This window comes from Amphibalanus amphitrite, unplaced genomic scaffold (genome assembly GCF_019059575.1).
Source record: "Amphibalanus amphitrite isolate SeventyFive unplaced genomic scaffold, NRLGWU_Aamphi_draft 001185F_arrow, whole genome shotgun sequence".
In the NCBI taxonomy this organism is placed as follows: domain Eukaryota; kingdom Metazoa; phylum Arthropoda; class Thecostraca; order Balanomorpha; family Balanidae; genus Amphibalanus; species Amphibalanus amphitrite.
The window spans coordinates 107020-119764 of record NW_024882679.1 but is presented as its reverse complement, the minus strand read 5'-3'; the positions used below and the strand labels follow the sequence as shown (position 1 = coordinate 119764).

Sequence of the window (12745 nt, the reverse complement as noted above, 5' to 3'; positions counted from 1 at the left end):
AAGATCCGCAATTCAATTCTGGACAGGTAGCCGAAATTTCACATTGATATTATGCTTGCGGCGCGAGTTATTGGCGAAAAACAGGAGGGGTGGGCGAAATCCGCCCCCCCCCCCTTCCACTGCGCGTGTTAAGTTGGCTACACATGTGTTTCGATATAAATCTTTTTCAAGCCATAAAGACAAAATAAAATGTAAATAATTCGCCTAAACATCAAAGTTGTCAAAATAGTTTGCGGCACAGATTAAAATTCAAATAGCAATGCTTCACACCCGTCGCTTCTCACTTTGCACTTCTAGTTTTTAGATCGTGCAAAATAAGTTCAGCCGTAAATCTGCTCAGTTTCACTTTTCCTGCATTACCATTTAGATTGTCAAAGATGTGAATATAAGCTGCTTCTACAGCCTGCCTATGCTTCTTTGTCAAACCCCTACACAACACAGACATATCATCCCAGTTGGGGAGATGTCCCGCCTCATCTACGTGTTGCACAAGGGCGTTGGACAGGCGGTGGTACCTAAGGTCACTCTTATGCTCCTTTTGCCTGGTTCTAATGCCCCTGTATGTTTCACCGACGTAACATTTATCACATGCACCACAAGGAATTTTGTAAACGACACTATCCTCATTAGTAGAACCTTTCTTCTTCGTTTGCACAAGGTTTTTAATGGTCAGGCCCGCTGGGGATGAAATATTGATAGTTTCCCTTACAAAATTGTCCACAGCTTCTACTTCTTTTGATGCTGGGACTGAGAGATACCTCCTCTTGCTATTCCTTGTGGCGTTTGAAGCTCTAGCTCGTATTTTGACGGCCCTCTTCTCTAGCTGACATAAAAGACCTGGCGGGTACTTGAGTCCAATAAATACTTCTTTAATGTAGTTCAGCTCGTCCCTGATAAATTCTTCTGAGCAAATGCGAAGTGCTCGAAGATAAAATCCCAGCACGACTCCAGTTTTTGTTCGACTGCTGTGCGCCGAGTAGAAGTGTATCAGGTCATTCTTGTCGGTGGGCTTCCGGTACACTGAAAATACAGCCTTGTTGCCCTGATTATGGATGCACGCGTCCAGAAATGCGATAGTGCCATCTTCCTCCTCTTCGGAGGTAAATTGTATCTTCTGATGCACACTGTTCAGCTGCTGCAAAATACAATTTAAATCGACATCTTTGTTGATGATGACCAGAATGTCATCGACATACCGGAGCCAGGTCGTATCGGTACCAGCAATGCTCAAGAAGTGGTCCGCTTGACTGAAGCAGATTGATGGCCTGGCGATGGGTTCGCCGTTGAGCCCGGTACTCGCCTGCCTTTTCATGGAGACATTAGAAGCGGACCACTTCTTGAGCATTGCTGGTACCGATACGACCTGGCTCCGGTATGTCGATGACATTCTGGTCATCATCAACAAAGATGTCGATTTAAATTGTATTTTGCAGCAGCTGAACAGTGTGCATCAGAAGATACAATTTACCTCCGAAGAGGAGGAAGATGGCACTATTGCATTTCTGGACGCGTGCATCCATAATCAGGGCAACAAGGCTGTATTTTCAGTGTACCGGAAGCCCACCAACAAGAATGACCTGATACACTTCTACTCGGCGCACAGCAGTCGAACAAAAACTGGAGTCGTGCTGGGATTTTATCTTCGAGCACTTCGCATTTGCTCAGAAGAATTTATCAGGGACGAGCTGAACCACATTAAAGAAGTATTTATTGGACTCAAGTACCCGCCAGGTCTTTTATGTCAGCTAGAGAAGAGGGCCGTCAAAATACGAGCTAGAGCTTCAAACGCCACAAGGAATAGCAAGAGGAGGTATCTCTCAGTCCCAGCATCAAAAGAAGTAGAAGCTGTGGACAATTTTGTAAGGGAAACTATCAATATTTCATCCCCAGCGGGCCTGACCATTAAAAACCTTGTGCAAACGAAGAAGAAAGGTTCTACTAATGAGGATAGTGTCGTTTACAAAATTCCTTGTGGTGCATGTGATAAATGTTACGTCGGTGAAACATACAGGGGCATTAAAACCAGGCAAAAGGAGCATAAGAGTGACCTTAGGTACCACCGTCTGTCCAACGCCCTTGTGCAACACGTAGATGAGGCGGGACATCTCCCCAACTGGGATGATATGTCTGTGTTGTGTAGGGGTTTGACAAAGAAGCATAGGCAGGCTGTAGAAGCAGCTTATATTCACATCTTTGACAATCTAAATGGTAATGCAGGAAAAGTGAAACTGAGCAGATTTACGGCTGAACTTATTTTGCACGATCTAAAAACTAGAAGTGCAAAGTGAGAAGCGACGGGTGTGAAGCATTGCTATTTGAATTTTAATCTGTGCCGCAAACTATTTTGACAACTTTGATGTTTAGGCGAATTATTTACATTTTATTTTGTCTTTATGGCTTGAAAAAGATTTATATCGAAACACATGTGTAGCCAACTTAAAGTAATATAACCAAAAACGTTCCCATTGTTTTCCACTTATAATTCAATTTGTCTATCTATATCAATTAGTTGAATATGGTCAAAGAAAGGCTGCGTCTCAAACAACACAAAGCCAAAGACCATCAATCATCCGCTTGATGACAGAATAGCATAAGGGCACGACTACACACCGATGCGACCATGCGAGTGCACCACACGCAGAGATGTGAGAAAAGCCAAGACCCTTTAAAGGGGAAAGTGAGGTGAGACAGAGCATCCAGGGGTGACCGTCTACTCACGGCGTCCGCCGGGGGTCGGAGACAGGCTGGTGCTGCTCGGACTGTCACCGTGGTAGCTGTAGCGGTGACCGGGCGGCTGGGGCGCGGAGCTGGTCGACTTCCCCTGCAGCGGGCTGACGACACAGAGACGACGTGAGACGGATCGCTCACGTACGGTATTTTTCGGCATTTTTTTCCCGTGATTACTCGTATAACGCGTACGCGCGTTGCGTTGGCTATACTGAGCTGAAAGTTGACATGTTTTACGTTTTGATTAAGGTCGGATCTGGTGACACCAACCACATTTTCAGGTCATGTCAGGTCACTGACCTATAACGTCATAAGTGAACCTCTGCGTGGTCCTAAAATAGCACAACCTCGTAACGTTCTCTGTGCCAGGGAATCTTTTGCAGAGGTCAAACTTACGAGACGTAAAAGGTAACTTCCCTAAGTAGGTTAAGTTGTATGCATCGGGTTTTTCCTAAAAACCTTCGGTCGGTCATGTGACCTCACCGTTTCAAGAAAATGGGAACATATATCGTCAATCAGCAGCCTACGTTGACCTTTTCCAAAGGAAAAATATATCATTCAACGTTCCTGAATCCTGAGCATGACGAACACGATGGTGCCAAAAATTGCGGCTGTGACCATTTGTGGCAGAGTTATTCACTACAAATCAAACCCGTTTCAAGGAACATTTGACCTGGCCTCAGGTCACCGGTTGACCTGAGATGATTGATAGGTTTCGCTGTGTCTTGCAACGACACAAACGCTGTTTTTTCCTCAAAGCCCTAACTCAATTAGGGGCGAAACGGTCAGCGTTCAACCAAACCGATAAATCTGGCGAGGTTTAACCCGGCAGGCGGTGGGCCTACCAGCCACCTTCCACGCGGTGGGGGGGGGGGGGGCACTTTTTTGCCCCCCCCCGTATCTCCGAAACTACTGGACGGATCCCGAAAATTCAAACGGCGTTCGATAGCCCTGTCAAATTTGTCGAGGGAAACCAAATTTCATTGACCTCGGGGTCACCGATGACGTCACAGGTCAGGTCAAAGATAAAATGTTTCACCGTTCACGGGGCTTCTAGGGAAAGCGCTATAACACCGAGCAAAGCGCATTTTGTCGAAAATCAGCGATAAGGCGTCAGTTGTATAGTACATATGTTGCTATTAGAGGTCACTGGTCATACCAGGTCAGGTCACAGGTCAGGTCACCAAAGGTCACCAAGGGTCACCACATGAGCCCAACTTTACTAAGGTTATGCGATGCATGTTTTATGGCCAGTTTTTCATTTCCAACTCAATGGTGTTGGTTATAAGACCATCAGGTACGGTTTAGGTCACTTTCTGGTGGAGGTCAGGTCAAGGTCAGGTCAAAAAAGGTCAAATTTCAAAGTTGATATTTTTGCATAAAATGGGTATCAATTCGATGCAGCTCGTCACGGGGAGTGTAATGGTGGTCTTTGTTTTGCGCTACGAGGTCTAGAATTGCTAAAAATTGAGTTTGAAAATTTGACGTCATCAATTTTGAACAGTTTTTTCGCTATAACTTAGCCAAAAAAAGAGGTATCGATCTCAAATTTGGTATGTAGATAGAAGGCGGTAGGGGCTATCACATATATTCCGTTTTTTCGAAATTCAAAAAACTTTTTGGATTTTTTGGCTATTATATTCAAAAATCTATTTTTTGATTTTTGGGGGTCAAAATCCAAAAAAATTGAAAAACCGAAATAGCAGTTTTGTAGCCCTTTTAATTCCACACCTTTTATGTCTGAAACATTTTTCTGTATCTCTAAAGCTGTAGGCCTGACAGCTCTTCCCGCGAAACCTTTTTTTGGGTCGAAAATGGCAAAAATGACGTCACTCTGACGTCATTAGCGGCCAACCTATCATAGCCTTCGGAAAAATTTTTGGTCACCATGTGCGCTAGCTGCTCCCGGGAGGGTACTGAAAGTTTGGTGACGATCGGCGCAGCGGTTCTCGAGATATATCGAAAAAACTAAAGGGGGGGCAAAAAATTGCCCCCCCCCACCGCCTGGAAGGTTAATATTAGCCTACGTGACGTGCGTTTTTACGTCCTACAACGTTTGGCCCGGTAATTCTGGGTTGAGCTACACCAGAAATCAAGGCCAAACCACTAGCAACATATGTCGACATGTATGTCAAGCGTCAACATTGCTGGACACGACCTAACACTCTGACCGACTTTGGCCTAGCATGTTGGCCAGGCAACCACTATATTTACATTCCACATACATACTGCCACACCGATATACACTGCACTGATCGTAGGTCCTTTCATGTCACGATCAAAACAACATGCGTCGAAACCGTTTCGACCGGGCGGCGGCGGCCAACGTCACAGCGCGGCGGGAGGTCCTGCGATCGAAACCTCTCAACGAGCAACTCATGCGGGTAAAATTTGGTTCCGTTCAGTGCCTAACGAGCCCACTTTTAAGCTATACCTCTCCGCCTGTTCCGGGGAATAGGTCGGGAACGTCTCTAGGAATTCCCTCAGGCAGCAGGACCTCAGAGGCTGTTCTACGCACGTGATCCGTGCGCCTGACGAACCGCCGGCCGGCGCCACTCACTTGGGGTCCGAGTCGTGCCGTATTCGCTCCACGGGCGTCTGTTGGCGGCTCGGTTTGCCTCCCATGGCTGCAGCGCGCCACCCACCCGGCCCCGTGCTCCGCCGCCAGCACACATACGCTCCAAAGTCGCACAGACACTGGCCACCGCCGCGCCGCCGCCGCCGCCGGCGCCGCGCGAATGCCTGATGGCGTCAATAGTGCCAACCACCGGCGGCGTATATCCCCCTCCCCAGCCTGCTGTGAGCCGTATCGACCCCTCGGTAGGGGGTGCACCCGCTACCCGGTGGCGGGCCCAGTGTCATCGGTCCGTACGCGCGACCGCCAGCCATGATCTATGTAGTATAACAAAATACCTTCAGACGTCAATTATATACCTTTAGACGTTTTTTTATGCGTTGGCCTTGCTTAGGTCAAGGTTGATATACAGATAATGTTTTTGGGTCAGTACATCACCTTGGTATACGCCCAAACACTCAAGTTGTCTTCCACGTTCATTTAGCGCTTAGGGTCAAATCAATCGTTTTTATTAAAAAGAAAAATGTGAGGTGGTAAATGAGGTGCCAATATTGTGCTCGCCTTAGATGCGGTTCGCTTTTTCAGCTAACGATTTGCGGCGTTACGAATCTCAGCAATTGCCTAAAAGTAAAATTGCACGGCTCAGCAGTGGAATCTACCGTGCCGGAACGTCGCGTTACGGCTCAGCACAGGTAGGTAAGCCGCTCGGCCGCCACCCGGCTCTCGCTCCCGCCATATGGATTTCGGTCGGCACACCGCAGCCGTTGCCTAGCGATGGACAGCCAAACAGAGCCGAGCGACAGGCCGGACCCCGCGGCACCCCCCCCCCTCTCCCTCCGAACCACCTGGGGCGCTTGTACCTAAAAATGTACTTACATGTTACAAACATTACTATGTACAAACAGTTGATCTATTTCAATTTTAAACCGTACCCCGTTGGAGCTCCTTGGGTCCCACGCCATGCTAGGGTGTTTGAACGCCACCCCTGACAACTCGACTCCCAAGCTAGGTAGCGACACACAATAGGCGGTGCTCGAATGACTATATTTATGAGGAAAGTACTGCTGTTATGTTTATGTCACGTCAATGGTTAGGTCACAATTAGTCATCGAAAGGAAGGATCGGATTTCCCCGATTTTGATATTTTTGTGGACAAAATGGCGCAAAACTCAAGCATTATTAGGGGTAAAACGCCACATAAAAGCTGATGAAATAGCTTATATTTACGTTTTCTGGGAAAACGTTTTTTTTTCTGGAACAACTTCTGATGCATCGCCTTTTACCATCATCGTAGTCATCTCGTCAAAACGCGTCAAATAAAATATATTTCGACCTTTAAAGTCAACTCGGTGAGGCAATAGAGTTTTGGCAAGTGTTGTAACAGCATATCAATCAATGTGATGTGGGTAGAATTTTATCATAGATACTGATGAAAAAGTTATGACTGGAAAATGTCCCTGCAAGATCATAATGTCAAATTTGTTGACATAATTCGGAAAGGTCGTTAGATGAGCCATCGATTATCGATTGCTTTCTCACGCTGTCTCAGCTGAGCTCTTTTAGTTTATGAGCTTCCCTCGTCGGATCCGTGATCGGAATTCACGAAATCGCAAAGGTTGACCTTTGTTGACCTACATTTACCTAAGTACTGACCTGAGCGACAAATAACATCTATATTTCTGAAAGCGCCCGTTTAGAGTTTCGTTTACAGTTTTCTTTGGCGTCTTTTTTACTTCTCGAAATAATTGGTCGTGGCCAAATATCCTCCCATGACGGCGAAGTTGGCTGACACCCCAGATAGCCGCGGGTTTATACGTCACAGCGGTTCAGTCCACTCTAATGTGCAGGGGACAGGCCACTCGGCCACGCTAATGGTCGTCCCGGGACGAGAATACCTTGGTTAGCGTCGATCCTCTTACGAGTTATATCCCGGTTAACAGTGCAGACCGCCCAGCCCAGGTAACGGAGAGCGACCAAGATAGGAGGAAACAGTTGGATTCCAAGAATTGAAAGACTTACTTGGGTTTAGAGGGCCCGACGCCACCTTTTTCGTACACCAGGTGCGACCGTTCCGCCAGCTGAAGTGTTTGATTTAGTTCGTCTCCAACTGGTTCTGGTGATCTTTTGATTGTAAGAACTTCACGGTGGGATGGAAGGCGATGATATTTTGACTGAAATGGAGCGCTGATCAGATTTCATAGCACGGTCACACATAGTGGCACGAGTGCGGTAACTTGCTATATTCTAACAACTATTAATCAAAATGACCGTTTTTAACTAAGCAGAGGTAAGGAGCGTTCTACAAGAAATATGAGCGATCGATTTATGTGAATTAATTATGTCACAAACTTCTAGACTTTTATTTCAAACAAGAAGACCAATTTCACTGCAACTGCCAACCGAGCTGCACAACCAACTGCAGACATGGCCTTGTGCAGACTCCAGTCGACGGGGAACGTGCATACAATTTTCATACGCCTCCTGAAGACGACTGATTTAGCCCGAGGACGACTCATTTACCAGACACGTAGGTATAAATGCAGTTGGCGTGAAAATTATCCCGAAAATAGCTAGCAAGTTGTGGATATGATTATCGATGCAAAAAACATTTTATTCTAAAAAGATATCCATTTGATCACGACAATATAATAAAATAAAGATATAATTATTTGCACAGTTCAACTACAGGCTACAATCCCTCGTTTTTTTTTTTTTAATCACGAGTCTGCAAGTGAAATAGAGCTGTAGATACGTGTGTGTTTGTATACGTCCATCATTCATACATTTATGCATTTCTTATTTTGTTAAGCATTCACGTGTTTAGTTATCTTATCAATAACCATTTGAAGTGTTTCGCTATCTAAAAAGAAGATATACAAAGTAGATATAAAAAGGTAAACATAAGAGCCGTTCGACGTACCTGCTCTTTGTTGCGCTCGGATGCTCCTCCAAAAGTTGTTCCAGTAAATTGAGTGGCATCGGTATCTATGGATAGAAAGCCACAATAAAAATAGTGAATAAACAGCAAAAAGATTAATGTCACATCAAATACATTTAATTTTACTATTTAACGATGGTACTGAGCATGTTTCCACATGATATGTCATCTCAGATAATAGGCACGAGATGACAGCCTCGGAAAGGTAAAATACCTTAAAAAGTTATGGTAGAAAAGCAAAAGGCAAATTCATGACCGAAAGGGAGTGAATGGGGATTCGACATCGCTGACTGTGGTATGCTATTGTTGAGTCGACCACCGGCTGAGGTGCCGCAGCGACCGATCCCGTCCTGTGGGACGGGATAGGGATAGGTGTGTCGCGGTGGGGCAGGCCACAAATGCGCTCTAAAGGTCCTCGGAGAGACGTGCTTCTAATGGAGTTGAACCAGTATCCTGGGCAAGGACACCGTAAAATCCCGTAAAAATAAATATGAGCAATGAACAGTGATAAGAATGGAGCGGCAACGGCTAAACACGCCCACTCCGTGTTTGAATGAGCGTGCCCCGGTAACCGGGCAGGCGCAGCCCACCCAGCCACTCGAGCAGTCACGCTCACGGAATGAGGACCGCCCGCCGACAGGGGGCGACGCCAGTGGCAGCACTGCCAACTACGCTCTCCTGTAGGTGGCGGTGGGTAACCGAGCCTTCGGTCGGACGTATCGGTGCAGTTTGGGGCTGCCCGCCAGAGCCCAATGCCCCAAAGTGAGTCCAAGACTATTTAGACGATTCGCGTAGCTTAGTGCTCAAAATATTTAGATAAGGAACATCACACAAGCAGCGCCACTGACATCGCTAGCAAAAATGTATGCAATACCTACTTCAAGAGGGATGGATACCTACATCACGCCGTCTCAGGAGTAGAACAAATAAGGAGCTCATTACCACAGGGAACCTCACCGTACGTCTGTGGGCGGTTCTCGGCATGGGGCCTCACCTCGCGCCTGTGAACGGTAGTGAGTGGTATGAACCTGTTTTACCGTGGGGCTGTGGGCGGTGTGAGCCGACATCACCGTGCCGCTGTGGACGGTATGAACCGACCTCACTGTCGCCTGTGGACGGTATGAACTATGAACTATGATTTATGAATCGAACTGACACATGTGGACGGGGGTGGCCGCCGCACAGTGTAAGCCATCCTTACCGTGTGGACGGGGTGGCCGCCGTACAATGTGAACCAGTCTCACAATGTGGACGGGGTGGCCGCCGTACAATGTGAACCATCCTTACCATGTGGACGGGGATGACCGCCGGACAGCGGCTCCAGAATCGGCCGATAGTGGCCGCCGTACAATGTGAACCCTCCTCACCGTGTGGACGGGGGTGACCGCCGGACAGCGGCTCCAGAATCGGCCGATGGTGGCCGCCGGACGATGTAAACCCTCCTTACCATGTGGACGAGGGTGGCCGCCGGACAGCGGCTCCAGAATCGGCCGGCTCGTTGGGGAGCCCTTGTACGGACGGCCCAGACTGTCGCGCGGCGGAGACGGCGTCGATGAGTAGTCCCACCCGGCCCGGTCGGCGCTGTACTTGCTGGGCAGGACGGAGAACCCTGTCGGCGAGACAACACTCAATGGGCTGCAGAAATCGCTGTATGTACCTAATGGTATATTGTCAAATCGTCAATTGCAAGTCGATTCTGTTTTCTTCCCGACAGCTCTCTGACCTAACCGTAAGCAAATGTAACGCTACTTAAAACGTCAATCAGGTTCTTCAAAATTTATCTATGGTTTGTAGAATGTGGAATGCATAGTGTCCGCCGTCCGGATTGGTACCTATAGGAGGTACTGTGCTCAGGACTTATACATACCAACTGTTCGTTATAGCTTCGCGAAGGTATAGGACGGAGTTGAGGTCTGTTATAGGAACCAAAGTTAGTGTTGGCATGTCCATTGTTGGATACGTTGCATGTTTGAATGACGTTTGTATCCACCGTCTCTAAGCATTGCCTGTTACTGCGTGCACCATGTTTATTGGAATGCTGTCATGTGTTTCCGCTATATCTGCAGGGCGCGTCCACCGGCCGTGACCTTGGTGCTCTAGTAGGGGGGGGGGAACAGCGGGTGGTGTGAGGGGGGCACTGCGATAGCTCGGACCGGCACCGATTGATCGCGGCGGGGCGTCCGTGGCCGGGTCGTGACGCCCGTACCGGCCATCAGAGACGGCTATCGCTCAGCGAGGACCACACGTCCCAAATCGCTGACCACAGGTCACCAGTCACCGGTCGCAGCACCGTCTTATCGCCCGGCGCGGTCCCACCTCCCAAATGGCTGACTACCCGTCACATCATCGTCTTATCGTTCGGTACGGGACGGCCCAGCGGTAGCCGACCGTCCCAAATGTCTGCCCCGTGCATTGATCATAACAATATCTCATAGAATGTCATGCAACGGCAAAAACATTTAACTACTGGCAAACTGCGTCCTTCGGCCCATTCACATATGACGTAACAAGGCGCCGTCAAACTCCAATGACGGTGAGCTGTCCGGGCTGACTAAATTACTGCTGGTGAGGTCGTCGCGTGACTCACCTCTGTTCGTGGAGATGTCTGCCTGCCAGAGTCGATCCAACGCGCTTCCCTGAAACAATAGGAAGAGTAAAGTTATCCGCTAGCCAGAACGTTTTGGTTGTGTTGACAGGGATGGGGTTCGTGTTCGTGTTAAATTGTTCAACCATATCGAATGAAATCATGAGTCCTGGGACATTTATCGTCAGGGGGCTTGGTGCTGCTCGTCTCGAGGAAGTGTCGGACCTTCGAGGATTGTCAGTCGAGCATGACTCGGTGTTATCGACACCTGATAACCTAGCAGACGCGTCTCATATTACCTCGCCTCAGTGACATCCCCATCACCGCCACACCCGCGTCCTGTGCCACAGCTCAGGTGACGGGCGATGGCACCTAACGAGCGACCCTATCAATCGCCGCCCGGGGCGATTGGGGTCAGACGGAGCGACCGGCGGCTTACCTGTCACGCCTGCCACTCACATCATCCCGGCTGTCCGGGGGGGGGGGGGGGCACTCCTTTGGTCGGAATTTAGGACAGAATGGCGGCATTGTATTGTAATGAATGTAACATCACAGGCCCATCCACACAATAGTGATACTCACCCGAGGCCCAGTAATGAGATTGCTAAAAGAATGGACATTGTGGTCATCAGATGTGCCTGCTGTACAACCCTCTTTACCACACGTTCATACAATATATAAGGCACGTCTCCTTACCCGACACCGTCTCGAAGAAGGCAGCGTGGCTTTATCAGCCTTGCTTTATAACAATGCGCCCTCATGGGGAAAAAGCACCTAAACCTAACTACCTAATTCCGCCAGTTACTTGCTTCACCAACAGAAGCCATCCCTAGAAACCAGACATGATAATTCTTACTACGTATGCCTCTATCTTGGGATATAAACAAAGTTACCAATTCTTGCTAAACCAATGAAGGGCTCAGAGCAATACCACCTACTCAGCCACAGACAATACCTAGATGTAGGGGAGACCCGGGAGGTATGGGCCGGTTTTGTGAAAAGGCAATTTTCTTCCAGTGGGCAGTGGCTAGACCCGGTTTTCACTCTGTGTACGTGAAATTGACTATCGCCTGCAACGTGTGCCTGATAATAGGCATTTGGGATCAACTATTTTGTCTCGAGATAACTTTCAATAAATCATGTGCTTTTTCGATCCATCAAAATACACCGGGAGGTGTGGGCCATGCCCCGGGAGGCATGGGCCGGTGCCATGTTTCATATTCTTTTCTCGACAATGAGAATAATACTCGTAGCTGGTATCTACCTTGATCTCTCTTTGAGCCCAGGAACCGCATAAGCGGCCAACAGCTTACTTCATGGAGGTCACTTGGGCCCATATGCATTTTGGTAAACTCAATCATGCACCATGAAATAAAATCAATAATATTTTTCTGTTCGAATGAAATTTGAAGTTAAATTTTCGACCTTGCGCGACAAAAATAAAACTTATTGACTGGGACATTCAATGAAAGTATCTTTTTATTTATTTAGGATCAACGGGATGGGTGGCCCGAACCTCCCGGTTAGGACCCCTGAATGTGCGTAGCATCTCAGCTCATAATCTTGCAAGAAAGCTTCAAATTGTCCATCCAGTCTTAACCCGGCAGTTGCTGGGGTATTTCGCCACCCACCGTTTGCTGGGGGGGGGGGGCGTTAAACGCCCCCAGCCGATAACTCGAGAACCAATAGGCGCAGCGAAACGCACGAGGCGGCAAACGAAAGAACGCGACGAGACGCTTCAGATGAGTACTTTAAAGTTGAATTTTGAGGTCACAGGTCGGGTCAAGGTCAGGTCAAATACCTGAAATCGGGCTTTCAGTAACATGGACTTCAGGACTTCGCAATGGGCGCCTCTCGTCACAAACTCTGTCAAAATGGTGCACAATCCATCATATAAGCATAGGTGGGCACGATCCGTTCC

The 12745-nt window shown here is 48.0% G+C and overlaps 1 protein-coding gene across 1 annotated transcript in view; it reads right to left on the bottom strand.

Annotated features, from left to right (window-relative positions):
* LOC122370926 (TOG array regulator of axonemal microtubules protein 1-like) overlaps window positions 1–12745 on the bottom strand; it is a 49500-nt gene that overhangs the window by 16093 nt on the left and 20662 nt on the right. Inside the window, exons 5-9 of the mRNA XM_043346874.1 lie at window positions 10828–10876; window positions 9688–9849; window positions 8223–8287; window positions 7322–7473; window positions 2719–2831 (exon numbers count right to left, since the gene is read on the bottom strand). Coding sequence (XP_043202809.1) covers window positions 2719–2831; window positions 7322–7473; window positions 8223–8287; window positions 9688–9849; window positions 10828–10876 — 541 coding nt within the window. The remainder of the gene's footprint in view (window positions 1–2718; window positions 2832–7321; window positions 7474–8222; window positions 8288–9687; window positions 9850–10827; window positions 10877–12745) is intronic.